The 27,502-nt window shown below is 41.3% G+C and overlaps 1 protein-coding gene across 10 annotated transcripts in view; it reads left to right on the top strand.

The window, feature by feature from the left end:
- The window catches only part of PHACTR4 (phosphatase and actin regulator 4), an 89,783-nt gene that overhangs the window by 23,150 nt on the left and 39,131 nt on the right, over positions 1-27,502 (top strand). For 5 of the 10 annotated variants that reach the window (XM_088672376.1, XM_035116955.3, XM_060275773.2 and 2 more), the window contains exon 2: positions 7,420-7,470. The exons of 3 other annotated variants lie outside the window; for them this stretch is intronic. In XM_088672376.1, coding sequence (XP_088528502.1) covers positions 7,443-7,470 — 28 coding nt within the window. In that variant the 5' untranslated portion in view covers positions 7,420-7,442. Of the gene's footprint in view, positions 1-7,419; positions 7,471-26,257; positions 26,591-27,502 lie in introns of those variants that run through there. 2 more of the 10 variants (XM_035116954.3, XM_035116958.3) reach the window with 2 other exon arrangements.

Here is a 27,502-nt window from a genome sequence, read left to right as displayed (position 1 = left end):
GTCGATAAAGTGTGTGAGTATTTAGAGCTGGCTAAATTAACGGATATAATTCATCAAAAACCTAAAAATAAAGTTAGAAAACAATGGGAATGCTTAAACGAGTACCTGGGGAAATTTGGCAAGGGGACCAAAATTTGGTTGTGCCTTGAATGATCTTGCCGGATACGAGAATCGGAACTAGATGGTTTGCGAATTGTTAATGTGATATAATTATGTTATCTATAAAAAGACAGGCTATATATCACGGACGTAACTGTATGAAGAAGCGGTGGAAGTTGTAACCTACCTTATCGGACATTAGCTTTCTTTTCCTTTCCTTTTCTCTTCTCCTTCTTTCTTTTTCTTTTTTCTTTTTTCTTCTCTTTTTTCCCTTCCTTTTTTCTTCTTTTTGTCATTTTTATCGTTTTGTGTTATGGTAATATGCTTGGATTACACAAAGGCAACATTTGTTATTTGTTATTGTTTTTATTCGTATAAATCAATAAAGGTTTTTTTATTAAAAAAAAAAAGAGAAACATATGTTGGAAAGGCAGTTTGGCCCTGATGCTAATAGCAGCATCGGAAACACCCATGCTGCTACAAGATTTAATCTCTGCAGCAAAAACAAAAAACTCTACACTTGCACTATATAAAACCCTACTCAACAGGAAGAAATACAATTTAGAATATGATAGACAAAAATGGAGTGACGAGTTAGGGGTACAGATAACAAATGATATATGAGAGTCAAGTATAAAATCAACAGAAATAGCCTCTATAGATCTAAGACTATTACTTATTCAACAGAAAATAATATTCAAAGTCCACTGGGCTCCAGCAAAACTATACCAGAAGAAAATACCTAAGTGCAGACAATTGCTGGAGATGTGGGAGTAAAAATGCAAACTTAATACATATGTTGATTAACTGCCCGATGATAAGATCATTTTGGTGCGAGGTGAGGATATTTATAGCAAGAGTAATAAAAAGAAATTGATATTTAGGGGAACTGAATTTACCATAATCCTAAATTATATTCCAGAAACGTAGGAGATTTCAAGGGGTCAAAAAAATATATGGATGTACCGTGCTATATTAGAAGCCGCAAAAAGATTCCATTGAGCACATGGATTGATAATATGGACAGATTAGCTACATACGAACGAATTGCATGTCGACACAAAATAAGAATGGATAAATATGAAGAAATTTGGAACAATATTTAAGTGATAAGGCGGATAGTGGCAGGAAGTAGAGGGAGGAGAGAGGGGTGGGAAAAAGGTGTAGTCATAGGTATATCAGTGTATCCAAATCTGAATTGTCAAATTGTGTTATTACTGTTGTTATGGTTTTTGTTGTATGTGTCTTTTGCAGTTGATGTTTGTATCGAAAAATTGATTAAATAGATAAACATTTTTTTAAAAAAGTCAAAACCAACATGCAGGGAAATCAGGACTTTGCCAAAGGGGTTCTAGGCTCAGGATAACTAGAATTTTAAAATATGCCTTTTTTGATTTCTTGGCAACTGGTTGATACCCTGTGTTGATTGATGCTAATGCCCTCACTCCTGTTATCATTGTCTCCTGGGGACATCATTCCTGATACTTGCAGCTTCCAGACCTGGCACTCTCATCCACAAGCAGGCTTACAGCCGAACCTAAACGGTCCAGGGCTCTTCCCTCTTACAAAGCCCTATGCAGAGGGGTTTCCCCATGATCAAACATCCGACTGGGGCTCAGCTGTTAGGATGCAGGCCACTGCTTGTATTGCTTGCAGCTAAAGCTGACCTGTCAGATCTAGTTACCTGTTATTTTATTTATTTGGAACTAGGAAAACTAACTGGGCTAAACTTTGACAACCTGTGCTTTAAATTCCTGTAACAGTTGTTCATAGACAACACCTTTTAAATGTGTGTTCATGTGTTCAGGATCATTTATTAGATGATGTGTTTTTGGGAGGACTACTCAGTGCTTAGTTCAAAGTGTGCCTGTTGTGATTGGTCAATGTTTGGGTGGGAATTGAAGGAGAGAGGTTTGCATGGTGGAATAATGCTAAAATTAACATGCTGTCCAAAAGTCTATTGTCTAAAGAGATGAATTCAGCCATTGCTAATTACCATCATGGCTCGTTCACACTGGTAGCTTGCCTCTTTGGTTTACTTGTTCAGAAAGGGTTTGACTGCAGTGCAGGCAGCTCCTGGGCAGTGCTGTGCATTATGACTTGACAATGTAAATGAAAATACTGCACCTTTGCCAAAAGCCAAAACAAAACAAAAACTATTTGCCCAGTTGGTCAGACTTTGAACATTCATATCTGGTGGGTCTCACTATTGCATCACCAGTCTTGTTAATACCCTGATGTCGTATCCCAATGTTCTTGTCTGTTTTGCTAATGCCTCAAATATTAGGCCATCAGAGAACCTGAGAGAAGTTGTGTGCAGTGTTTAAAGGGAAATAGGAAGTAATTATTGATGCTGCATGCTCAACAAACTGTGTAGTGAAGTCCTATTGCTTTGTTGTGCTTGGATGTCACAGCTGTGAAATTTGAGTGTGGTTGCAGCCACCTGTGGCAATGTTATTGGATGAAAATGTCATAAGCCAAGGGACATAACACTCTAGTAGTAGCAGGTGTCAACAAACTTTTTCAGCAGGGGGCTGGTCCACTGTCCCTCTGACCTTGTGGAGAGCCAGACTATATTTTGGGGGGAAAGATGAACGAATTCCTATGCCCCACAAATAACCCAGAGATGCATTTTAAATAAAAACACACATTCTACTCATGTAAAAACACCAGGCAGGCCCCACAAAAACCCAGAGATGCATTTTAAATAAAAGGACACATTCTACTCATGTAAAAACACACTGATTTAGAAGGTGATTGGGCCAGATACGGCCCCCGGGCCTTAGTTTGCCTATGCCTGCTCTAAAGCATCTATTAAAGAGCTGTGTTATGGTGTTATAGAATAAAGGGAGTCTGTTGCCTTTTCCATGCCAAAGATGCTCTGGGCTTCCTTCCACCTACATACATGCATGTTGCATGTCCTGGGGAAAAAATGGAGATTCCTTTGAAATGTGTAGGATGTCCAGAAGCTATGATTTTGAACACTGTAAGTGGTTATTTAGAACAGAATCATCTGGTGTCTTACCTGTACTTCTCCAGCTCCTGTTCTTAGCTGGAGTTTGGGGTGGTTGCCTAATTTTGCCATTTACAGTGATTCTGACCTGACCTCATTTGGATGGATGGAGTGGGGAGTGGAATTGAGAGCAGAACTGAAGGGATTACCAGGCAGCTACAAGTAGAGTGCTTCTGCCACAGCTGCTACTCTGAATTAACCCAATGTGTTTGGGGAGGGTGACCTAGTCAGATTCAAGGCTTCTTTGCTTTTGTTTGCTCTTTACAAAATGATTGAGTGTTTTTAGGCATACAGGTGCCCAGCTGCAAAGGCAGAAGAAAGGACAGAGGAGGCAGTGCATTCACTGCAGTGGGTCCTGCTGTGGATCAGACAAGTGCAGGGTAAAGCAGGCTGCAAAATGCTAGGAGTCGAGGGGATTCTTTTTAAAGCTTGGTTCTTTATAATCTATTAAAACAAAATATATTGTTGCCCTACTAAGCTATAGCACCAATAAAGCTAAAATGTTAATCTGAAACATTTATGTTTGAAATTGAATGATCTCTCTTTCCTGATATGCAGAAGTGTACGTACCTACACTTGTGCATTAAACACTCGTCCCAATCTATGATTGAAATAAATTCTGAATCTTAAGTTTTACTATTGGGATCTTGACCCGTTTCTCAGATTTGGCCTTTTTGGATATTGAGGTTTGGAAAAACTATCTGACAGTAAGAGCTGTTTGACAGTCTCCCTTGGGAGGTTGTGGACTCTCCTTCCATGGAGGTTTTTAAGCAGAGGTTGGATGACCATCTGTCATGGATGCTTTAGCTGAGATTCCTACTTTGCAGGGTGTTGGGCTAGATGACCCTTGGGGTCCCTTCCAACTACACGTTTATGATTCTTTTATTCCCTCTAGCTTGATGACTCTTCTGAATTGGCTCACAGGTGAGTGTACACCCAAGTAAATTATTCCAGATGCACGAGCATCATTCCTTTTTAAGTCATGATGGTTTAAGAACTAGCCAGCAACAAATTGAAGCACTTCTTGTTTTATAAATTTGGTCCCATTTTGTAGCAAGAGGTTTGTTGGCATTCTTTGGGTATATCGATAACTATTTTAGTCACTTATGTTCAGTAACTTGTGGAGAGAGTGTTAAGCATTATCTCACAAAAGCAGTTTCCATGTATGCAAATGACCCATGTTGAGTCCCACTTGCTAGGGAGCCACTTATTGTTCCTGGTGAACAATAAGCTGTTGGCCAGCTTGGTTCCTTGTTATACATTCACTTTACTGAGTTCATTGAAGAGTTCCTCTGAATCCTGGATTGATGAATACATCCATGTTGCCATCTAGGCAACCAAGAGCTATTAGCAAGGACACATTCCAGCCAGTCAAAAATATTTAAGGAGGGGCAGTGGGGGTTGTGACATAGGGAGAGGAAATGTGGCTTGAGAACATTCCTATGGGCTGGATGGTGAGACTTGGAGGACTGTATTTGGGCCGCAGTGATGGGTCTCCACTACCGCTAATTTACATTACAAAACAAATATATTTGGTGTGAATGCTTAACCTTACCTTTGATGCTACCTAGCTGGCTCAACTGTTCAAGAACAAATGGCTCCATCTTGTTTAAGAGTTAACATGAATAGATGGAGCCGACTATGGGTAGTCATAGCCTTCACAATCATAGTTATCAGGGAATGCAGGGGGAACTTCTTTAGGGAGTAGCTGTGACATGAACTACATTTGGAATTTGATTGGCATATCCATGAAAATCTGGGGGCCTTCTCAAATAAGACCTGATTCCAAACATACTGCTTAAACACGAGTATGTTAAAACTATGTAATAGTAATATGGCTAATGTAATAGTAATATGCATATTGTCCAGAGGATTCATGCTTTCTTGAGTTGTCTAATAGCTGATAAACTGTTGCTTACATGCTGCTTTCCTGTGGTATACACAGGTGTGCACAGCCTTGAGAAAAAGTGCCATGAGAATGTTGTGGTACATTTGTTTGGTTTTGATGATGTTGCAAATACTTTGTTACTTTAGCTGTAACGCTGACTACCTTTGAAATTTAGCACTAGTAGCGGCTCAGATGTTCCCTATTGTGAGGAAAGCCTCCCTTTTGGAAGTTGCAAGCTTTCATACTACAGTATTTTCTTTCATGCAGTTGGTGGTTTTTCCTTGTTTAATTTAGAAGCATGCATATCTGCCTGTCTTGTGACTGTGTTAGGGGAGTTGGTAACCGCTTGTTTGTGTGCAAATTGACCTTTCTGGTGAAGCTTATTGTGAAAGAAACTAAAATCCAACGTGGTGTCCATATAAATTAGGTCTACTATCTATCAATTTTTTGAAGCATAAACTTGAAAGAATGTGGCTGATTCATGGCACATTTATTCTGAACAAGTGGCAACCTGTAGGGGATTTGGCAGTAGTTTCCTACAAAAGGTCATTTCCAGATCATCTTAATTTCTTAAAATTGGGTAGTCCTCAATCTTGAATAGACTGGATGAGCTTCTCTCCCTGCCCCCATGCATTCAAATTTATGTTTGCATGCCAAATTCCTTCTCATCTGTGAAGCCAGTCACTCTCTGGCTAATCTACCCCACAAGGTTGTTGTGAGGATTAAATGTGGGAAACAAACTAGGCATCCTTTCCTGAACTCCTTGGTGGAAGGACTGGATATAAATAAGAGAGAATGCCCTACCTAGTATTACTTCCCAACATGAGAGCTATTTCTTAGGAGATGAAAACTTTTCACTGTCTACTATAATTGTATTACAGTACAGTTTGTGTGTTAATGCTGCTGGAGACTAAACCTTTGGTTTTCAGAGGACTGCTAATTCTTTGTCATCTCACCCACCCACCTTGAGACTAGCAATAAACCTATAGCCCAGTGTGATTTCTACAAACCTCCTTTCCTTTGTTCTGCCTTTCCTTCAGGTGAAGGAAGAGCTAGATGGGTAGCCTCTCTTGTTTTGCCCAAAGGATACATTTCTACTTAAAATTTCCGCCCACTTGGCTGCAGACAAGACCAGGTTAAAAATAGCTTAATATGCAACTTCATTTGTGAATAGTTCTTAAGCAGGGGTTGGCAATTGCTTCCTGCCCTAATTGTGATGTTCAGTAATGTATCTCTGTAATAAGCCTTTAATGCTGTAGTGGTAGAATCCTGCCTGGTGCAAAATATTTCATTTCCAGTAATATAGTGTCAGAGATGTTTTGCAAATATTCTTGCTGCAGGTATTGTGGACAATCAGTGTAGAGTGTCACAAAGAGCTATATACCAAGCAGAGGCAAGCCTCTGCCAGCTTTCCTCATCCTGGTTGGGGGTGCTAAGTTGAGGAAGGCAGAGCGCAATAACTCCACTCCACTTATTTTTCAGGGTTTGTTTTTTTAATCATATAAGAGCTGGAATTGGTATTGTGGCAAAACTGTCACAGGGAGAAGTGGACTGAACAGAGGGTCATTCCACATCAAATCAACACAAAAAACAAGGGTTTCGCCACCCACTGTCTCGGAATTTGGTGAAACCTGGTGCACACCCTTCCCTTATGGTTGAAAGAAACCCCCTTAATTTTTTTCCCCTCTATCACAAACGGTTTTGATTTTATAGCACTTCAAAGTTTCATGAAATCTGTGTTTCTGTCCCTCTTGAGATCCTTGGCCTTGTGTACATTTTATTTTTTCCCTCCAAGAAAGGGGGTTTCTTCCAACCATAAGGGAAGGGTGTACACCAAGTTTCATCAAAGTCTGAGACGGTGGGTGGCATGACCGCGTTGAACTGACGTGGAATGACCCCAGAGAGAAGTGGACTGATGTGTTTTTAGGGTTATTACTGATGTGCAGAAGTTCTGTTCTGATCTGGGTTAAAGATTTGTCCTACAGAGTGAAAACAAGGTGATTTTAAAGTTTAAATGTAATTTGGGGTTCACACATTTTGTTTGGCATTGGTAGCAACATAATGTGTTGTCACCAGAACCCTGATCTTGTCCTTCAACACAATTGTTACTTGGAAGTAAGTTCCATTATGTTCAATGGAGTTTTGTAGTGGATTGGTCATGTAGTCCAAACCTCTGCAATGCAGGAATCCTTCCCACAGCTGTTCCTGGGCATGCTTGAACCACCAACCTTCTAGTTAAGCTGGAACTTTGCATGTAAGAAGGAAATCCTAAAGTTCCTAGGAACACTCTTTGACCATATTATATATGAATTTGTGTTTTTGACTGGAGATGTTTTTCTTTTGCTCGGATGTCAAAGCTTCTGGTGTTCAACAGATCCATGATTTAATATAATTTCTAATTTCTCTTTTCTTTTGCAAGATTTGCTAAAAAAAACACCAAGCATGTCACAAGAAACAGAAGACAGCATTGGTAAGTGTTCTTCTGGTTATCCAAAACCGGTTTTTGCAATCCATTCTCTCCCCAATCATTCTAAATTTTCATTTTTTAAAGTTCACTTTTAGTCTTAATTGTGGCATTGGCAAACTGGTACAAATGGCATTGGCACAGTGGTCAATTGACTATTCTGATATTATGCACTGACTGTATATTATTTACCACAGTCAAATATTGAGCTGGTTTACGCATAAGATTGCAGTCACTGTGCTTAGAATTCTAAAGTTAAATTTATAAAGTTAATTCCCGAAGTATATCCGATTATTTGACAGAATTTGATCAGTCCTTCACCAGGCAAATGCCTGACTCTACATAGAAGTACATAAAGAGCTCTGAGTTTGCTGTTAGTTATATAGGGAAGAATATTTATTCTGTTTAAGAATTTGAAGTGAATGAGTTTTAGATCTCAAAGACATTTTCTCCCTTGGTCTGAAAAATTTGCAAGTATGTACATCTTATGTACCCTCAGCTTTTTCAAAAACTTATGTGAAAAGCAGTTATGATGCCAGAAGCTATTCTCAAAAAAGCTTCTGGGTCACAGTGACAATTCTGCGGTTGAGAGGTTATAGGTCAGTGGTAGAATTCAAAAATGCTTTCCAGGCAGAAGGTCCCAAGTTGCGTCCCCAACATCTCCATGTAATGCTAGGAAAAGCTGCTGTTTGAAAACCTGGGGAGCTACTTTCATTCTGAGTAGATACGGTAGTACTGAGCTAAATGGACCAATAGTTGTGGTGTACCAATGGAGAAGGAAAATGATTTATTTGGGTTCAGAAGCACTTCTCTAATTTCTTTGTGCATGCCAGTAAGATGCTGTAAACTCTTTTCCATCTGATTCTTTTTTCTTTCTTTTTTGGCCAAAATTCTTAACAATACATAATGTGCAGCAAAGGCAATTACTTTTGCAAGTGACCTACCTGCCTTTCGGCATTTCTGGTGTTGACTGATCTATTTGAGATAATAGTAAGAAACTATTTGTTTTGAGGATGGTATATAGACCATACATTCTGTCCTTTTAAAAAGACTCCCCCCTAAGTGATATGGCAAAGAGATTTTCTGACTTAGTTTTATTGTTGCAGCCTTTTAAAAAAGTTTGTGACCCCAAATCTGGACAGTGGCCATTGATTTTTATTTTTATTTTTTATTAGTATTATTTTTGTAGTCCAAGACTTGGGAACCAGGAGGCACTGTTCTGTCATGCATTGTCCCACTGTCCGTAATGACAGGGATTAGTTATGGAAAGGCCAGCTTGGGACACAGCAGAAATCGGTCTCCAAGGCCCTAATGACTTGGTTGGCATGACTGCAGCTTCCTGTCTATGCTGGAGTCCGTGACTAAAATGTCTTCATGTTGGTGCTCCTGATGACAGCAGAGCCACTATTATGTGCTGTAATTGTTCCTTTAATTGGATGTTTCACTAGTGTTACTGCCCCATTTCTTTTCCCTTGAGATTTTATTGCAAGCCATGCTGTACTGCAGAATGATCTTTGGTGATATTTGTTGTACAGGTTCTCAGATGCAGTGCTTTTTTCTGGGGGGACGCAAGGGTACGCATACCCTTAAACATTTTTGCCTCATTGAGGGGCAGTATTTCAAGATGAGTAGGAAAATGAGAGAACCCCTAAACATTTCTTTCAGAAAAAAGGCACTCCCCCCATAGTAATCTATGCCTTCATGGTGCAGTGATCAAATCTGCAATCTTTTCATGGCTGAGTTAATGCAGCTAAAGCCAAAATTCCTGCGACTTTTGAATCAGAGGGTTTAACACTGCCCCTCTCCCCACAAACAGCCCAGCTTGGCAATGCTAGATTTCAGTTGCTAGGAGCAATTGATGCAGCTCTTTGCATGTTGCTGTTTTATCTTCCCAAGTAACTATTTAAGGTCTCTATAGCCTTGTACTCACAACATAGAGTGAACATGAGGAGTCTTGTGTGCCTGCATGGAGCCTGTGTACTTGCAGCTGTTCCAGCCTAGGGTTCTCCCTGTGTAATTAGGAATCCTGGAAGAAAAGTTTGCATACAGATAGTTGCATCTATGTAGACTTCATGTGTACATTAAATTGAATGCATGTAGCTTGGGGGATGTTGGGGCTTTCTGTGATCCTACTTCCCTCCCCACCTAGTATCAGTTATCTACTGCAAATAGGGCTCTGGGCAGAGGCCAGAGCGGCAGTAAAGCAGGCGTTTTGAGACCAGCTCTGTTGACTTCAGCACTTTCTCCCCATCTTTTATTTACTTACATGTATTTCCCAACCAGGTGGCTGGACTGATTTCTGTCCTTTGCCATTTGTTTGTTTACTGATTGCACAATATGTGCTTAGCTCTTTAGATTAGAAGACCTTGTGAGTTTTCTGAGTAGCATTGTTGTGCAGCTTGTTGGCCACCAGGAGATCCCAAGGAAAGTTTCCCCCCTGGCTGCTTTTTGAAGAAACTGTGAGGAAAAAGCAGTTTCCACTTGGTTGCTGCAGCTAATCTAGAGTAATATGGCTAATAATAAGATAAAATCTATTAGATCGACCTTTTGTTTTGCTTTGTGTTCTCATGATAAGATATTTTTTAAAAGCTTGTGGATATTAAACCCTCCTGAGGAGGATACATAATAGTGTTTGGGTTTTATGATTCAGTGAGGATTAATGTGAATCAGCATAGCAATGTCTTTTGGGTGCAGGTCTCTATTAAAAGCTTGCTGTATGATTCTTGCTTTCCTAGAAAATGTTTTACTCTTACAGCAGCATTCTGAAGTGGTATGTTTTTATTTTCCCTTCCTTGCATAACTGAAAACTCGGTGCAAATTTTACAGAATGGATTTGATTTGGAGGACACAGCACTAGAGAAAATGGTATATTTGTAAATCTTTTGCAGGTGCATTCAAATGTCACATTAAGTCTTAGTTAATGGTTAGCTATGACTTAATGCAAATGAGCAGATTTTGGTGCGCAATCCCTATTTCATTCCTCCTCTATTTTTAGTTGTGCCAGAAGCAGCAAGCCTTGACTTGTGTTGTCCAAAATCAGGCTCATGATTTGGTTCTCTTTAAGCAAACTATGGACCTGGTTTCACATGTAATTCTAAACCTAACCATTGCTTACCTCTGGGTGGTGCAGCAGGACCAGGGAAGAGGTGAAGAGACTGTGATTTCCCCCATGGATATTACAGGCTTGCTAAGCCACACTTTGACTTGACGTTACATATGAACCAGGCCTTTGAAATGCATTTAATGTTACTATGCAGCATTGTAATTATATTGCACTGATGTGGTGGCAACACTAATTTCTATTTTCTTGATAAAGCCTCCAGGATTTTAGATGGCAGGCTTTTTGGGGACATGGACTATGCTTGTGTCAGTGTTTGTTTCAGTGTTTGCCCTGCTTCTCTCATTTTCCTGAAACACATCCTCAAGGTGGGTTGAGCCCAGCTTGTCTGTTTCTATGCAGCACCAATCTCACTCTTCCTCCCAACTGTGCTCTTATCCTAGTAGCAAGCTCACCTGTGAGAAAAATAACATTGGGATGGTGGGAGTGGGGAGGGCAATAGGGAGGTGAGGTGAAAGTGAAAGGAATGTCTCCCAATATTCACTTCTTATTCTTAAAACCGGTCCCATAAATATAAAAGGCAGGGCAGAGTTTAATGAGATCTTGTTAAGCCTATCTGAATAGTAATGATGATGGCAAGGATATGGCATACACATTTTAAAAATGGAATAAAATGGAATAAAATAGATTTGCTGCCTTTGCACAGAGTCTTCATATTTGGCAAAAGCCTTATCTGTGGCAATTGTAAACAAAATTTATTGCTGGCTATAATTCACCCTTATTATTTCAGTTCAAGATTTGCAGGCATGTTGGTCAGAATGTTGTTGTTCCTGTTGCACTTGCCTGTCTGACAAGCCTCAACTTGGCATTCATGCCCAATTTTTCTGGTTGCTCCAATTATATAAGTGCCTCATGTTATGTGTTGTGTAGTCAGGCTCTTCTGCTCTCGAGACACTAGATGGCAGGCTTCACTTTGAGCTTTCTGCCTGTGTGGCAAAAAATACTGTACCTGCTTCTTGTTTGTAATGAGTTGTTTTTAGAATTTTAATGGAATATTTTACCTTATGTACAGCTTCCAGGTGTTAAGATAGGAATGGTCATTGTAGTGCCGGACTCCAACTCCCTTCATTTTTTACCATTGGCCATGCTGACGGGTTGATGGGAATGGGAGTCAGACATCATCTAGAAGGCACTCTATCGGCTCTCTCTGTGCAAAGGTATAACATCAGCATTCATTTATGAGAACCTTTTTTATTTACAGTTTCTTGTTAAAATGTTTTTCCCCCCACATCCTTTCAATTTGTGGTTCCATGAGGGAACTATGAAAATATTGATTCTTTTAGTACATTGTTTTAAAGCATCATGGCTAAAATACAAGGCACATCTCAGCAACAGCAACAACAAAATAGACAATTGAATTATAGCAACATCAATCGTTCAGCAATTAACTCCAAAAGGCAGGGAAACCGCTCCATGCAATAGCTGTAGACTAATGTTGAAAAGACTCTGACCAGCATGGTAATCCACCATATGGGTGGTGGTGGGGTCACAAAGTGCAGGGCCTCTCAGAAGGATCTTCAGTCTATGGGGCAAGCTGATATGGGAGAAATCTTGTTATAAAAGTTGGGTTGATGGGTGGAATATAAATTTAGTGAGTAAAATAATAAATACATAGGAGTCATAGCCTAACAACATCTAAAGCAGGCATCCCCAAACTTCGGCCCTCCAGATGTTTTGGACTACAATTCCCATCATCCCTGACCACTGGTCCTGTTAGCTAGGGATCATGGGAGTTGTAGGCCAAAACACCTGGAGGGCCGCAGTTTGGGGATACCTGATCTAAAGGGCTGCAGCTTCTCCACCCATGAGGCAAAGCAGGGCTGAGGAACCTATATGGCCCTCCCAGTGTTGTTGGACGCCAAACTCTCATGAGCCCCAGCCAGCATAGCCAGTGGTCCAGGGTGATGGGAACTACAGTCTAACAACACCTGAAAGGCTACTGGTTCCCTATCCCTGGTGTAAAGGGCTCCTATGGGCTTTTTACTGAAATTACATGTGAAATTGCTCTGTGTTTCATTCTTTATGAAACAATAGAAATTTGACACTTGACAAGGTGGTTTGGTGTTGTCTTAAGTGTAGCTCTGCATGGGGCAGGGATGTGGCTTCAAATTTAATGTTTTAGTGAGCTGGGTGGGGGGACCTAAGTAATTTTTCTTTCTTAATGCAAAATCTATCCTTGTAATTGGCATAAAAAGCGCTGACTCTTAGCAAATTGCTGAAACACTGTAAGTGGGGTGCAACATCTGTCTCAAAAGGGCATCAGGCCAGTGGGAGTCAACTGTGCATTTCAGCAGTTTCGAATGGTGCTGTGTGGGAAGCTATTTCCGTTAGCTCCAAATTTATTTCATGTTCATTTACTGTTCTCGTGTGTGTAGCAATATCAACACACTACTTTATGTGGGTGGTGGTGGTTCTCATATAAGGACTAAACTCACAGTGGCCCTTCCTTTGGTCTCATTCTTCAGTTATTTGTCTTCTGGGACTGTTGTTGCAGCAGAGGCACAGTAAGGGGCTTGTGTACTTCTTCTTGGCAAGCGTCTTGTAGCTTACCATGTTCACAGAAAGGCACTTCTTGTGGGCTGAGCACATGTCTGCATCTTGGTAACCTGTCAGTATTCATTTATTTTAAATTTATATGTTCTAGGTGACAAGCAAAACCTAAACTTGTATAAAACAATTTAACAATGCAGTTCAAAATAAGAATACATAGAAGAATCCTCTAAGTTATAAATCTGAGATGACCACATCTCTCCATCTGCTGTTTGCAATAGGTGCTGTATGCAGGGCATATGAAGGGGGGCGGGAGGGCGGTGCACCCTGGGTATCACCCCGTGTGTGTGTGACAAGGTTGCCCACTGCCTCCCTGTGGCGCCCATATGTGTGCCACCCTGGGTGTCGGAGAGGCTTCTTCCGTCCTGGCTATATGACTTCAGTGGAGGTAGCAACGGAGGGCAGCCATTCGCTCCCCGCTTCCTACTCTTTTTGCCATGCAGGTTTAATCCCTGTATGGGATAACTGCATATTCCTGCATTGCAAGAGTGTTGGGCTAGATCAGGCATCCCCAAACTTGGCCCTCCAGCTGTTTTGGGACTACAACTCCCATCATCCCTAGCTAACAGGACCAGTGGTCAGGGATGGTGGGAATTGAATCCCAAAACATCTGGAGGGCCGAGTTTGGGGATGCCTAGGCTAGATGATTGTCAGGGTGTCCCAACTCTACAATTCTGTGAATCTTGGAATAGAGTGTTAACCTCTATCTTGGGAGAGTAATTTTTGGGAGGTTCTTTAAAAAATTTTTTTTTAAAAAATGGCCTGCACCTTTGATGTAAGTGAAGCCTTCCCCTCTGACACTTGTTGCCCCATTCACTGAAGCCTAGGAATTTGCTCCAGTGCTATCAGATGCCACTTCAGAACATCTACATAAAATAAAAAATAAGGATGATCATACTTAAGGCCAGCTGTCTCATTCAGTTCTACAGATACATGACATTTGGTGCTCAATGTTATCTGCAGATTCTTAATTCAGTTTGGGGCATTGGGCCTCCAAAGTTGCAGGCAGCCTTTGTCCATGGTGCAGAGTCCCTGTGCTCTGCAAACACACCTGTATCCATGCACCCTGACATGGCACTCTAGTCATGTTCCTTTCCCTATAGTTTCTCACTGCTGATAGCTTGTTTGGACCTTTCCTCCTACCACAGCAAAAACCTGTTGCTGAAATTCAGACTAAAGCTTTCAAGGTGAAGAAATTTGTTCAAAATGGTTATTGAGTTGAGTACAGGGCTTTTTTTCTTTTTCTTTTCTTTTTTCCACCCCAAAGGACAACAAAAATATTAGCATTATATTTAGTGTACTTCTCATAAACTACAAAGAGACTCCTTCTCTTTGGGGTGTTTTTCTGTTTTGAAATAAGTTTGGGACTATTTCTCTATCTGGAAATTTGCTCACCCAGCACTAGCTGAAATTGGAAGCAAGCTATACGGTATTAGTGCAAAACAGCAGTGTGCTTGTGTATTCTCTGAACCAAAAAGGCTCTCCCTGCATTAACTCGTAGCTTTGTATGGATGGATGATGAGCTAATTTTCACTGACATTTAAACATTTCTTCCTCTGTCTCTTTGCTGTTCTTTCCATCAATTAGCATGGAAGTTCAGAACTTTATCCACCAAGCTTGTACTGTTACTATATACAGTATATGTGCTTAGACTCTCTTCTTACTTGCTGTATTTGATGTATGGATAGACTTGGTGATTGAATCAATATTAATTTGATTATACTGTATTTGTAAACCTGGATATGGTGACTGACTGTAGCTGGTCCCACAAATGTTGCAGTCTAAGACTTGATTCATGCAGTCAACCCGGTAGCTCAGGGACCTTTTGAAAAAGCAGCTGCAGTGAGGCGGCTCCACAGGGCAACATGCTTGTGCAAGTTACCCCAGGTAATACCAGGGTGGATAAAAATCAATGATTTAAATAATAATAATCTTTGTATTGAGAAATGTTTTTTGTTTCTGACTATCGGTCAAATAAAGTATATTGAAATTGAAATTGAAAATAATAATAATCAGATTTTTTAAAAATTTAAATTGGATTTTTTTTATTTAAATCAGATTTTTAAAATAAAATGCTTTTGAAGGAAAAATCTTTCTGAAGATAGCTTTCTATTTAAGTTACATTATAGTCCAAAGGCCATTCATCAGGAAATAAAGATTTGTTTTAAGTTTTTCATGTGTGCTAAAACGCAGACTAAGTTTTTTTTATAGAAACAACCCGTTTAACCACATCAGTTAACAAACATGGATACATATGCTATAATGTTATTGTTTTAGTTAAATAAATTGTTTAAATTATTATTAAGGAAATGATTATTTTTCTCCTTGTCTGCTCAGCCAGGCCAGGCACTCTGGGTTGCCAGTCCATACTGATGCCTGACAGCTTGAAATGCCCCCAATTGCTCTTGCTTCAAAACTCATTGTTTCTCTCTTTCTAGCAACCTTTTGTGGGACTCCATACCTGCTATGTGTTTGCCTATGATTTCTAGTTCTTATGTTTAAAATTTTGGTAGGAGAGCTTGTGAAGATAAAAATGAAAACCCCTCCCAAATACCAGCTTCATACATTCAATGTGTGTTTGTGTGTGTAAATAATACCGTAGTCTGATCACTACAGGATTCAGAAGTTAACTGCTTATTCACTTCAACCGCAGGCTGCCTATACCTGCAAGCTGGAGCAAAGTCTAGGTAGGAAGCCCACACAAAGAGGGACAACCCCCCCCTCCCTGTTTGCTAACCTCTTGAAACCAAATGTGTGCATCTTGTTCTTGTAGAACTGAAAGTGTGAGATTGGGGGGCGGGGTGAGTCTAGAGAAAAGCCAAGTATCTCAGGAAGCATAAAAGATCATATCTGGAGAAGGAGAAGGTTTTTGCAGCTGTTTCTTTCATAATGCTGGAGTGCTGCACCTACCTCTTTTTCAGTCCCTGTTATCACCACTTGCCAGTTTCCACCTCCCCCCCCCCAAAAAAAATCCCGCCCTGCAGAATGGCCTTTCCATTGTAAGCAGCTGTTATTTCATTGTGTCAGTAGGGCTGGACCCACATTATGCAGGATCTTTGTTGTCCTCCCCCGCATTACCAGCATGCTTGACTGATCCTCATTAAATTGGGTTAGGCATCAGATTTCTGTATTTGGCTTGGGGGTTAATTTAAGTAAGCAAAACACTTTTGTTTTACCCGGGTGACCAGGAGATCTCTTTCAAGTTGCATAGAATTTTTGTTTGGTTTTTAAAGTACAGAGGAAGAATTTGGAAATGTGACTGCACAGGACACACCACGTTGACATTGGGGCTGAGATTGTGCCCCTGTCCCATTTTATTTCATCTGGCCTTTGGATTGGACTGATCTGTCACCTGGTGCTCTCTCTCTCTCTCTCTCTCTCTCTCTCTCTCTCTCTCTCTCTCTCTCTCTCTCTCTCTCTCTCTCTCTCTGTGTGTGTGTGTGTGTGTGTGTGTGTGTGTGTAGTTTTGCTGCCCTGTTTATTTTCATTCTGTCTTATGAAAAGCAGCTACAAAGTTCAGGTCTTTTTAGCTTAGGGAAAGGGTGTGGCGAGGGGGGGGGAAGACACATGATACAGGTGGATAAAATTATGCATGGTCTGGAGAAAGTGGAAAGGGAAATGCTTCTCTTTCATACATCCATTGAAGCAGAATAGTAGGAAAATTCAAAACAAACAGAACTATGTGCTTCACACAGTGTGCAGTTAAACTGGAATTTGCTACCACAAGATGTAGATATGGCTGCCGGTTTGGAGTGCTTTAAAAGGGGATTAGACAAATTCATGGAGAATAAGGTTCTAGTGGAGCTTGGCAACTGGCATGGGGAAGTAGCTTGGGATGCTAAGCAAGCAACGAGATCATCTCTGAGATGGCACAACTTAGTGATGTTCATATTTCTTGGGCAGATGTGCTGTTGGGCTTGTAGTAACCTGAATCACAAGGCTGTTAAACTGGAAGGGTTTCTTCTGCGCTGATCCTGTCTTTGGGGAAATATTTATTCATAAATCATTTCAAAAGGGTTATTGGTGCAATGTACAAGAAGGCCAAACCTGTAATTATGGTTAGATTCATGCAATTAGGAAAGCCTAGCAAAAAGCAGCTTGTGTGTATCTGTGACAAATAAGTGAACTTGGAAGTCAAGAAAGTTTTAGTGATTACAGAACGAAATGTGAAGAGCTTTTTTGCTCCTGAATTTATCTCTCCAAAATGAAAGAGTTTAACCAGTTTCTTGTTTGAAAGTTCCTTTCAATTACTTACCAATGGTGGCCAAAGTCGTCCCGAAGTGATCAGCTGCCAAGCTTGCATATGCTGAAATTGCTTTGCATTTTAATAAGCTTCTAGTCCAGTTAGAAAGTAAAATAGGGCAGGTCCCTGTAAACACTGGTTGATTCCCAAAAGCTAAATCAAAGAGCTTTTATTTGGCGTTCTATAGCTTAGCCAAAAGAGCAAACACTGCTAATAGTAGGAATATGGAAAGCTGCCTCAGACTGAATCAGACCCTTGGTCCATCTCAGCTCAGTATTGTTTATACTGACTGGAAGCAGCCCTCCAGGGTTTCCGACATTCCCAGCCCTAGCTGGGGATTGAAACTGGGACCTTATGCATGCACAACGGATGCCCTTCCTCTAAGCTATGCGCTTTGTTTCTTATTCTCATACACGAAAACCTCTTGGACCCAATCATGAAAACATTGAATTGGAGTCATATTGGTACAGGAAACTCCCCATTTGTGTGGGGGTTGTGTTCTGGGTCATTCGCACGTCAGCGGTCCTGCGTCAGCCTGCCCTGCCCCTACCGGTGTTCGTACATCAATCGGACGTGTGCAAAATGCTCACTGCCTGCATAAGTAATAGAGAAAAACCTGGTGTCAGGTATATTGGAGACTCCTAGGAAACGATGGTTTGCAAAGAGGGACAGTCTTGTGAATGCATGACCACTCCTTTCTCATCTTTTCCTCCAAGGAATGTTTTCATTGCATTCCTTACGTTAGGAATTATTTCCGTTGTGTGTAGAATGATGCAAACTACAGTTAATATGCTTCCCTCCAAACACATACTGTTTTGTCTGGTTGCCTTTTGTCTTTTTATGCTCCTAGATAGTGCTGTCATCTGGCTTCTGCATCAGTGCCCTTTCCCGTCTACTATGTTTCTGTGGTTTTTGGCTCAATTTGCAGATCTTCAGAAAGTTCCACATATGCCTGAACTTACTTGTTTGGGGTTGGATTAGTTCCCTGTTTTGAAGACTTTGGCTTCCAAGGCCTTAATCTTGTTTAAATTTTTTTTTTTTGCACATTGCTTGCCATCCACCATTTTATTCTTTGGCCTAGTGAAGTTAGCTACATCTGCCTATACAAGCCCTTCCCCAACTTGATGCCCACCCTCTGACATTGATCTACGACTCCCATCTTGGGCTGATGGGAATTGTAGTGTAAAACATCTGGAGCAAACCAAGTTAGGGAAAGTTGGTCTGTGCTGTGTATTCTGTCTCCCAGATGTGTTTCCAGAAGCTGAAGCTAAAACAAAAACTTCGTACAGTGGTACCTCAGGTTAAGAACTTAATTCGTTCTGGAGGTCCGTTCTTAACCTGAAACTGTTCTTAACCTGAGGTACCACTTTAGCTAATGGGGCCTCCCACTGCCGCCACACGATTTCTGTTCTCATCCTGAAGCAAAGTTCTTAACCCGAGGTACTATTTCTGTAACCTTGAAGCGTCTGTAACCCGAGGTACCACTGTATTCTCTACCTTTATTAAAGTCTTATGCGTATGATTTTGTTTGACATATATTACCCCTCCAGCAGATTTGGGGAAGTCTTTCTATTTCCTGTTTAGTTATGGGCCACAGCTGCCAAACGAATTTTGGTACTTTTTCAACAGTACCTTCCAACAGTACCTTGGGGGGAGGGGAAATACCTAAAAGCTCCTTTTTGCTATATTAAGAAGTTGTCATTTTCTTTTCCTTTGGGATTTGTCAAAAAACAAAATGAAAAATGTTCTTCTTGAGCTTTTGCAACGTGGTTGTATTAATTGTTACCAATTGCATAAAAAGTGTGTGCACACACATACAAACAAACATATATACATATATATGGAGGCAGCCTTATTTCCTCAAGGGTTAGGGGAATGAAAATACCATTAAGTGGAAATTTTTCAGATGTAGTATATTATGTGGGGAAATGAGTGCAAGTGCTATATTCTCCTTTTCCATTTCACATACTGTTTAAGAAGTTGGGGTGGCTAGATGCTGTTGGACTACAGCATCCATCATCCCTCACCCATTGGCCATGCTGGCAGGCAGGGGCTGATGAGTATTTGGAGACGCCACATAGGCTGGCCCTTCTTTTGAGATTTAAAGTGTGGGCATCCAAATCTTAAACATGAGAAAGCAGGCCTTCTGTTGTCAGGGATGGAGAACCTGTGGTCATCCAAATGTTCTTAGACTCCAACTGTCATCTACCCCAACCAGCATGACCAATAGTCAGGGATAATGGAAGCTGCAGTTCTGCAACATCCGAAGGTCCACAGGTGTCACATGCTTGGCCTAGCAAAATATGAAAGCCAGAGGAAAATCCAACAAGCAGGTTAAAAGCCCTTCAAAGTGGGCACTTCGAAAGGGGGAGGGTGGGAGGGGAGAACCTGATGAAACAGAGCAAAACTATTTAAGAATGTTCAGAATGCTATTTGTTTCCACCTCTCCCCGCCTTGAGCTCCCTCCAGGAATGTTTATAAATCCAGTAGTGATGCATTCATCAGACAATAAGAATCTTTAAAAAAAAATATTTTTCTTCAATTTGGATCTTCTATTTAATCTGCTGGGTCCCTGTTGCCAAGATAGTTGTAAAGCAATTGCTCCATTGTTGTTGATCCTGAACTGACAGCTCAGGACTGGCAAAAGGATCCTCCCATATTAACATCTGATGTATTTGATTGTTTGTCACTGAAAATGTTTGTGTTGCAATAGTGAAGGCGAAGAATGTTAGTCATTCCTTATTGTAGGATCCTGTGGGCCTCCAGGTGGCTCCAGGGGCCTCAAAGCAACTTCCAAACTTCAAGCTTCAGGTGCAATTAGTGTTGAATTCCTTTTTGTGACATTAATGGGAGGATTTTACAGAGAATGGAGGGATTGGTACTGGTTCACATTTTCTCTTTTTTCAAATGCGTTAAACTTTGCCAGACAGGGCCGAGCGAGCCTGCCTTTAAGCACAACTAGGTAGCCTGCTAGAGCAGCAAGTGTTGGGTGCTGAGTGTGAGCAGCCACTGGGGCCATGACCAAGGACCCCCTGAGGATGTGAGGGGAAGATGCACAACCTCAGCAGGATATGGATATGTGTAGGAGCTTGATCCCGTGGATCCCAGGTATTAGCCAAAATACCTAGAAGAACCCCAGTGCTGGATTCCTGAACACACAGGTGGGTGGTGAAGCACAAAGCACAATTATTTTCCATACAAGTATCCTTCTCTAAAGGCTGCTGGAAAGGCTTTCCAAAATCCCACATCAGGGATACTTTTAGCAGGGTCTTTCCAGCCACCCTTGGGGATGGATGAATTCAAATGGGAAATGATCATGCTTTGCTCATCTCTGTGAATCTGCAGGTCTAAGATTATCTAGTTGTAGGTGTTCTTGTTTATTCAGATGTTTATTATTCAGATTATTCAGTTGTGGTGGGTGGAATAGCAGAACTTTTTTCCTTGTGCTTTTTTGAAATAAAACATCCAAGCAAGCCTACCACAAAAAAACCCAGAAGACCCCCACCCCAACCAATAAAAAACTATTTTTTAATTTACAAAATTACAAATCAGAGAAATTATTGCAACTTTCTGTAGGTAAAGTAAAGGTAAAGGGACACCTAACTTGGTTAGGAAAGATGGAGGGCACTAGGAGAAAGGGACAACAGAGGACGAGATGGCTGGACAGTGTTCTTGAAGCTACGAACATGAGTTTGACCAAACTGCGGGAGGCAGTGGAAGACAGGAGTGCCTGGCGTGCTATAGTCCATGGGGTCACGAAGAGTCAGACACAACTAAACAACAACAAGCTGTAAGCTGCCTTGAGTCCTTGTCAGGGGAAAAGGTGGGATATAACAACAAGAAGTGAAGATGCCTGGGGGGGCGCCAGAATGGCACCTGACATTAACATCTCAGGATCATTGGATCTGGACTGCTTTCACAAACTAATACCCCATCTGTAGGGTATATCTATCAGTTATATATTATCTGCACAATCAGAATGAATTTCTGGAACCAAATCACTTTTTCTGTACAGCCTGAGCAAGAGCAGGCACCATTAAGAAAAAGAAGTTGGAATAGGCCAATATATATATGTGGACTATCCCTGGATCAGGTGACTTTCCTTCTGCAGTTCTCAAAGTTCTTAACCTAGTCCAAGGTTGTCATCTGAACTAGCCAGATGTTTAACTGAAAATCAATCACATTCAGTCCATCATTTGAAACATAAGATTTAGAGCCATCTTGCCCAAAAATGGCAACTAAACATTCTGTTTTGGCGACTGCAACCTTGGCTTAAGGAGCCATTTGGAGCCTGGCTTATATATCTGAGTTTCTAACACTGGCTAGTCACATAAGAGTTTTGAGATACAAGAGGGAAATAAGAGCCTTCAGCAATGGTGGGTTCAGGCAGTAAAAACCGTTTTTAAAGTCTCCCTGTTTTTCCTGTGAAATGTTGGAAGGCATGTGTTTTTTGTGTTCTTCTAGGCTCTCATTTCCATAAGTGGTGGCAGCTTGGTGGTGTTTGCCTTTGCTTATCGTGCATGGCTTGGTATGTGTGAGTAATCTGGTCTTGTTTACTCTATAGGTATATCTTGATTGCTTTTGAAATCTGGTTCACATTGTGAAGTGGGGGTATGAGAGCTAGTCACCTTGATATATGGAAGTCCCTGAGTTAGTGCTGCCACTGGACTTTGACCATTGAATGTGTGCTGTAAAGATGGGTATCTCAGTTAGACCCGGAGACCCTTGGAAGTAATTAATGCTTAATACAAACTTCCTTAAACCTTAAGATGCTGGCTTCTAGGAAAGTTGCTTTGTATACAGATTCCCGCCTAGTGAGACCAATGACTATAAATAGCTTGTCTTATTGATGGGAGGTTCAGAATAGTTGCGGATCAGCTATTGTGGCATTTCTTTGGTACTGACTGTATGAATGACTTAACATTTCCTGAAATATTTATACTTCTGCTGAAGGCAATGATCAAGAACACTGTTACTGAGTAAAGGAGGTATTTTTAACCCACTTCCAAGTGGGATTTTAGGCCTAGAGGCAGAAGTGAGGATCCACAAAGGGTTGCTGGAATACGGATCCATAAACTGCACCTACACCATTGGGGGGGGGTGTAAGAGAGAGCAAGAGCGCACCAGCCTCAAGAGAGACTCTTCTGACACCTTTTTTAAGGTACGGTAATTTCTGTACCTTATTGAAGACTTCGCCCCACAAGGGTTATTTTAAAAATCTGATTGCTATCCCACTGATTGTGAATTTGGATTTAGATGCCCCTGTGCTGCAAATGTTTCTGCAGCAATTATTTTATTATTTTTAATATTGTTTGTTATATTTTTATATCTTTGTGAGCCATCTAGAGAACTATACTATTGGGCAGAAATGTAGATTACGGTAAATGAATTAATCGGATATAGGGAAGGAGTTTGTCTCCTAAGAGATGGAAGCACAACTGTGTTCAGTATAGCCTCTGGATAGTGTTCAAGGGCAGCCTAGTGACACAATAATGAAGTATTCCCAATATTGTATGCTCAAGAAAAGAAGGTTCTTTTTTTATGAAGTAATTTATCTTGATGATGACTTAAAGGTGAAACCCATCCTTTCCCTCCAGCTTTTGACAAGTAGCAACATTTTTCTTATCCTCATAACACCTTTTTTAAAAGGGAGATCTTAGTTCCTCATTTATTAGAAAACTGTGCAGAGATTATGGGAGGCCCCTCAGTAAATCTATGCCACAGCACGGTTTTGAACGCAGATCTTCCCGATGAAACTGGTTTTAATAAAATTTGCTGAAGGGCTTTGAAGATTGACTGTCACTGCAGAGAAAGCTGCTGTTGCTCTATTTATTTGTATTGACCACATTTAACCTTGCTGCTCCTATTATCTTTGAAGTCTGAAGTTCAACCTCATTATTTTAAGATACAGTTTTTTAGGTGGTAATGGAAATTCTATCCTTCAGTTCTGCAGTTGTGGGAGACCACTCAATATTTCAGTGATTCCTAAAGTATGAGATTTGTCTTTACTAATTGTTGGCCACTGTCTGTCTCAAGAGACAATGGAGTGCGACTCTGGGGGTGAAATCCAACTGCTGTGTTAGCAGCACCAAAATCCTCCCCAAGGTGGAAGCCCGAGTGACAAGACCCCCATCTCAGCCTCGCTGATGTGGTCCAAAGGAAAGCAGAGCAATATGTTTGGCATCAGCTTGACAGCAGGAGTTGCTGGAAAGAGGCATGCAAGCTGCCATCCAACCATCTTAGGGACTCCACTCCAGATTTGTGTAGGGTTTACTTCTTAGCACTTTCTTCCCCATAGATACCCTGCAAGGTAGTGGAGGGTTAGGATCAGAGTTTTCCTTCTAGATGGGCTACTTTCCCAGGTTGACAAGCATCAGCTGCCTCTCCTCCCTCTACAGCAGTGGTCCTCAACCTTGGGCCTCCAGATGTTTTGAGACTACAATTCCCATCATCCCTGACCAATAGTCCTGCTAGCTAGGGATCATGGGAGTTGTAGGCCAAAAACATCTGGAGGCCCAAGGTTGAGGACCACTGCTCTACAGCACATGCAGAAGCTGCCCTCTTGACCGTAGGACCCACTATTAGTTAGTATGTGAAATTAGCATGAGAAAACATGCTCTGGCAGATTAAGCAGACAAGATCATCTGCTTAACCTGCCAGAGCATGTTTTCTCATGCTAATTTCACATACTAACTCACTGAGGGTTTGAGACCCATTGACTACCCTAACCTTGTTTAGCTGGCCAGTCAAAGCTGTTTCTAGACTGTGGCTGTTGTCACATCTTGACAGCTTCTAGGAGCGACAGGTGAGAGCTGACTGCAGGGTGGGGACCAAAGGTGGGCAACTACCCCAGAAGGAGCATTATGTGTCCCCTAACACCCCATACATTCCCTAATGAGGCTTTGACACCTGACAGGGTCAGCTTCTCTTTGCCTGTTGAAACATTGGGCCAGGAGAAGTGTAATACAGTATCTGACTTCAATCAAGGTTGCTTCAGATATCTGCAAAATGCAGAGTCTTCATTTCCATTCTGAATGCTCAAAAGACATTAACAATACTGAAAAGGTGTGGTAAATGTGTCCCAAAGAGCAGCAATTAGCACAGGCTCCTAGGGCATGTTTACTAAGTGTTTTGAGACACATGAATGCCCTTCAGACATTAACCAAAATATAGTCAAGTTAGCTACTGTAGAAATGTGGGATTCATCATTGCTTTTGTGTGCAAATCAGCCTTTTGCCAGGGCAACACAGGAAGTTGTGAGCCATTTTACAGGACCTATGGCAAGCCAAATATTTCTAGATACAAATTGTCATACACACACACACACACACACACCGATCCTAGGCACATTCACTTGGAAGTTCATCCCACTTGTTTGGTGCAGTATACTTCCAACTGAGTCTAGGATGATTCAGTATTAAACGTTGTTTATAGAAGAAGCTCACTATCACAAAAAATGAAAACAAATATTTGAATTTGTTTGTTTGAAAAATTAAATGACTAATGGAATTGGTCATTTTGGAATTCATCTGTTGGATTTAACCTGTATCTTAACAGTGAGAACCTAGTGCTTTAAATAAACCTCAGTGTTCTCGTGAGAATGGGCCACCAGACAACTGTCATCAGTCTACTGATCAATCATCAATCTATTTCATCTATCATCCCTTTTGGCTGAGGAAATCCATTCTCCCAAACTCTTCTTTCTCTGCTGACTCAACGTTGCCACCTTTGTACTTAGTGTCTAGGTGATTTCTTGTATGCTTCAAAAAAAAAAACAGCTTGAGCTTTAAATGAAGTGTCTTGATGAAGCTGGGTGCTTTAATTGACCATAATATAGATTCCAAGTCTTGTGAAGTGCAATGCAGCTGAATGTGTCTTGGAATCTGGAATCGTTGAGGTTTTATCCATCTGTTAGGTTGGAAATCTCAACTGGAAAAGCAAGCTCAACAACTGCAGTAAGCGTTGAAGTCAGAGGAGTGGGATTTCCCCCTGCTTCCCCCCCCCCTCCCCATGGTTCTCTTCCACACTAACTTTCTTTGTCTTATGCCTACCTTCCCGTAATCCATGAAAACAAATGCCATCTCCTTAGGAAGGACCACTTTAATTGAAAGTTTGTACACTGGCATATGCATGCACAGGGCTTATATCAGTGTTTCATAACGGTGGGAAATAAATTATTGGCAGGTCATGGACACATACAGTGCTTTAAGTCAGATACTAGAGGGAATTCTGTTTCTCACATACTATGTGTCTTACACAAGACATGTGTTGCGTTAAATAAGACAACACATACTGAATAAGAACAAAACTATCCCTTTGGTTAGCCCAATTAATTGTTTGCAGATTTTGCAAGCTTTATGAGTCCCATAGGAGGCACACACAATTGATATACTGTATTAGCAAAGTCACTGTCACCCTCAGCTCACATTTCCTTTTCATGCGGAGCACACTGCCCACGTCCATGCTGGTACAGAAGAAATTAAGCACACCCACACCCAATAAAACCCCAGCTTTCTTGTTTAAATAAGTCTTTATTTATTGCTCTGCAGACTTAAACCAACACAGAGCACCTTATAAGAGCCTTATTTTGGATCTGTGTCTACTGGTCTTCTAATCTGTCCTCAACGGGGCTGGGGAAGCTCAGGTTTCTTCTCCGAATAGCAAAACAGTGGCAATTAGGTAGTGGTGCTGTTTTTGTAAAAAGCTGTTCTGTCTTTGAAGTCTCTTTAGAGCTCTCTTGATCCTTCCTCCACTCCCTTACAGCATTTAAACTCCTGCTTTTTAAAGAGCAAGGGGTGTTGATTCATTTGGCTTCTGGGGTTGGAAGACTCCGCCCCCCTTCCTGAGATCCAGCCCTAAACAGAGTTCGCACTGTGGAATGACAGGCATTCCTCCTTGAAAGGAGCTGGCATGGGAGCTTATTTATGAGAATTGCGAAGTGTCCGGCCCAGGGGTACAGGAAATACAGGAGGGGTTTGTGCTTCAACCTACACCCCTGGCCGTTTCCTGAGTTCTGGCTGTTGTTGTTCTGCTCCCCGGACTCCAGACAATTCCGTCGCTCTCACCCTGTGGAGTTGGCTTGTCATCTTCCCAAAGGCTAATGTCTGCTTCCAGAATAGACTCTCTTTTATTTCTCTTCCTTCCCTGAGCTACCTCAAAGACTCTCATAATGGGGCAGACACGCTACTCAAGACCGGTAAATCCAGCTCCCTCAGGTGAGTAATGGAGGGTCTAGCTGGGGCTGTAGGCAGGGTGAGAGTTGCAGGTGAAGCGTGCTCAAAAAAGAATGCAAGGATTGTGTAACCTGCACTCAGCTCAGAGGGGCTTCCAGTTCTCAACAAGTGACAAAAAGGGATTGTTTTCTTAATCTAGAAAAATAATAATATTTATTAAAGGCCTTTGGGTTGGAATACACTTTACTGTTTAACTTGCTGCAGTGTGGGCGGTGGTGGTGGGGGTTGTAGTTTCTGTGCCGCACTGTTAAGAACTAGTCCTTTTGATCTTGCTTTTTGCTGCCAAAATGGTCAGATGATGGGAAAAGCTGGCTTTAAAGAGTTCAGCAGCAAGCATAGCAACATGTTGTGTGTTTGGCTGGAATTAAGCCTTTCATACTAAGAATCAGATGTTGAGTTGTCTTTTTACCTCTCTGATATGACTGATCTTTAGTTGGATATTTTAATCTGTGTTGGCTCTAAATTGCATCTGTGATCTGATGTTCTGGAAGTACAAGAGTTTATTTGGGGGAGGGCAGCGGTGAAGTAAAACACATTACCATTTAGAGAAGCCCACCCTCCCCCTGCTGGTAGGACCATTTAAAGTCCAGAGTCTAAGATTACCTAACTTTGCCAAAGGGGCTGAGGAGGAAACTGCATTTGAATGAAGAACTTCCAGCCAGTAATGTCCAGTGGAAGCAGAGTGAGTTTTTGATTTGGGGATTTTTTTGTTTTCCCCCCAAGAGCTCCCATGTGGCTTATCACTATTCTTCCAGTGGGATGGCATCAGTTGTCTTCTTTTCCCACTCCTACTTAGATTGAGGGTGTAGATACCAACTTCAGATGCCATCTGTAAAGCTCCCCAGATGGTGTGGTGGGCCTCACCCTGTCGCCTGGCATTCCCTGCTAAAAGGG

The sequence above is a fragment of the Zootoca vivipara genome, chromosome 6, assembly GCF_965207765.1.
Source record: "Zootoca vivipara chromosome 6, rZooViv2.hap1.1, whole genome shotgun sequence".
NCBI classification, from domain to species: Eukaryota; Metazoa; Chordata; class Lepidosauria; order Squamata; family Lacertidae; genus Zootoca; species Zootoca vivipara.
Note: the sequence above shows the minus strand (reverse complement) of the source record. Positions and strands in the feature narration are given on the sequence as shown.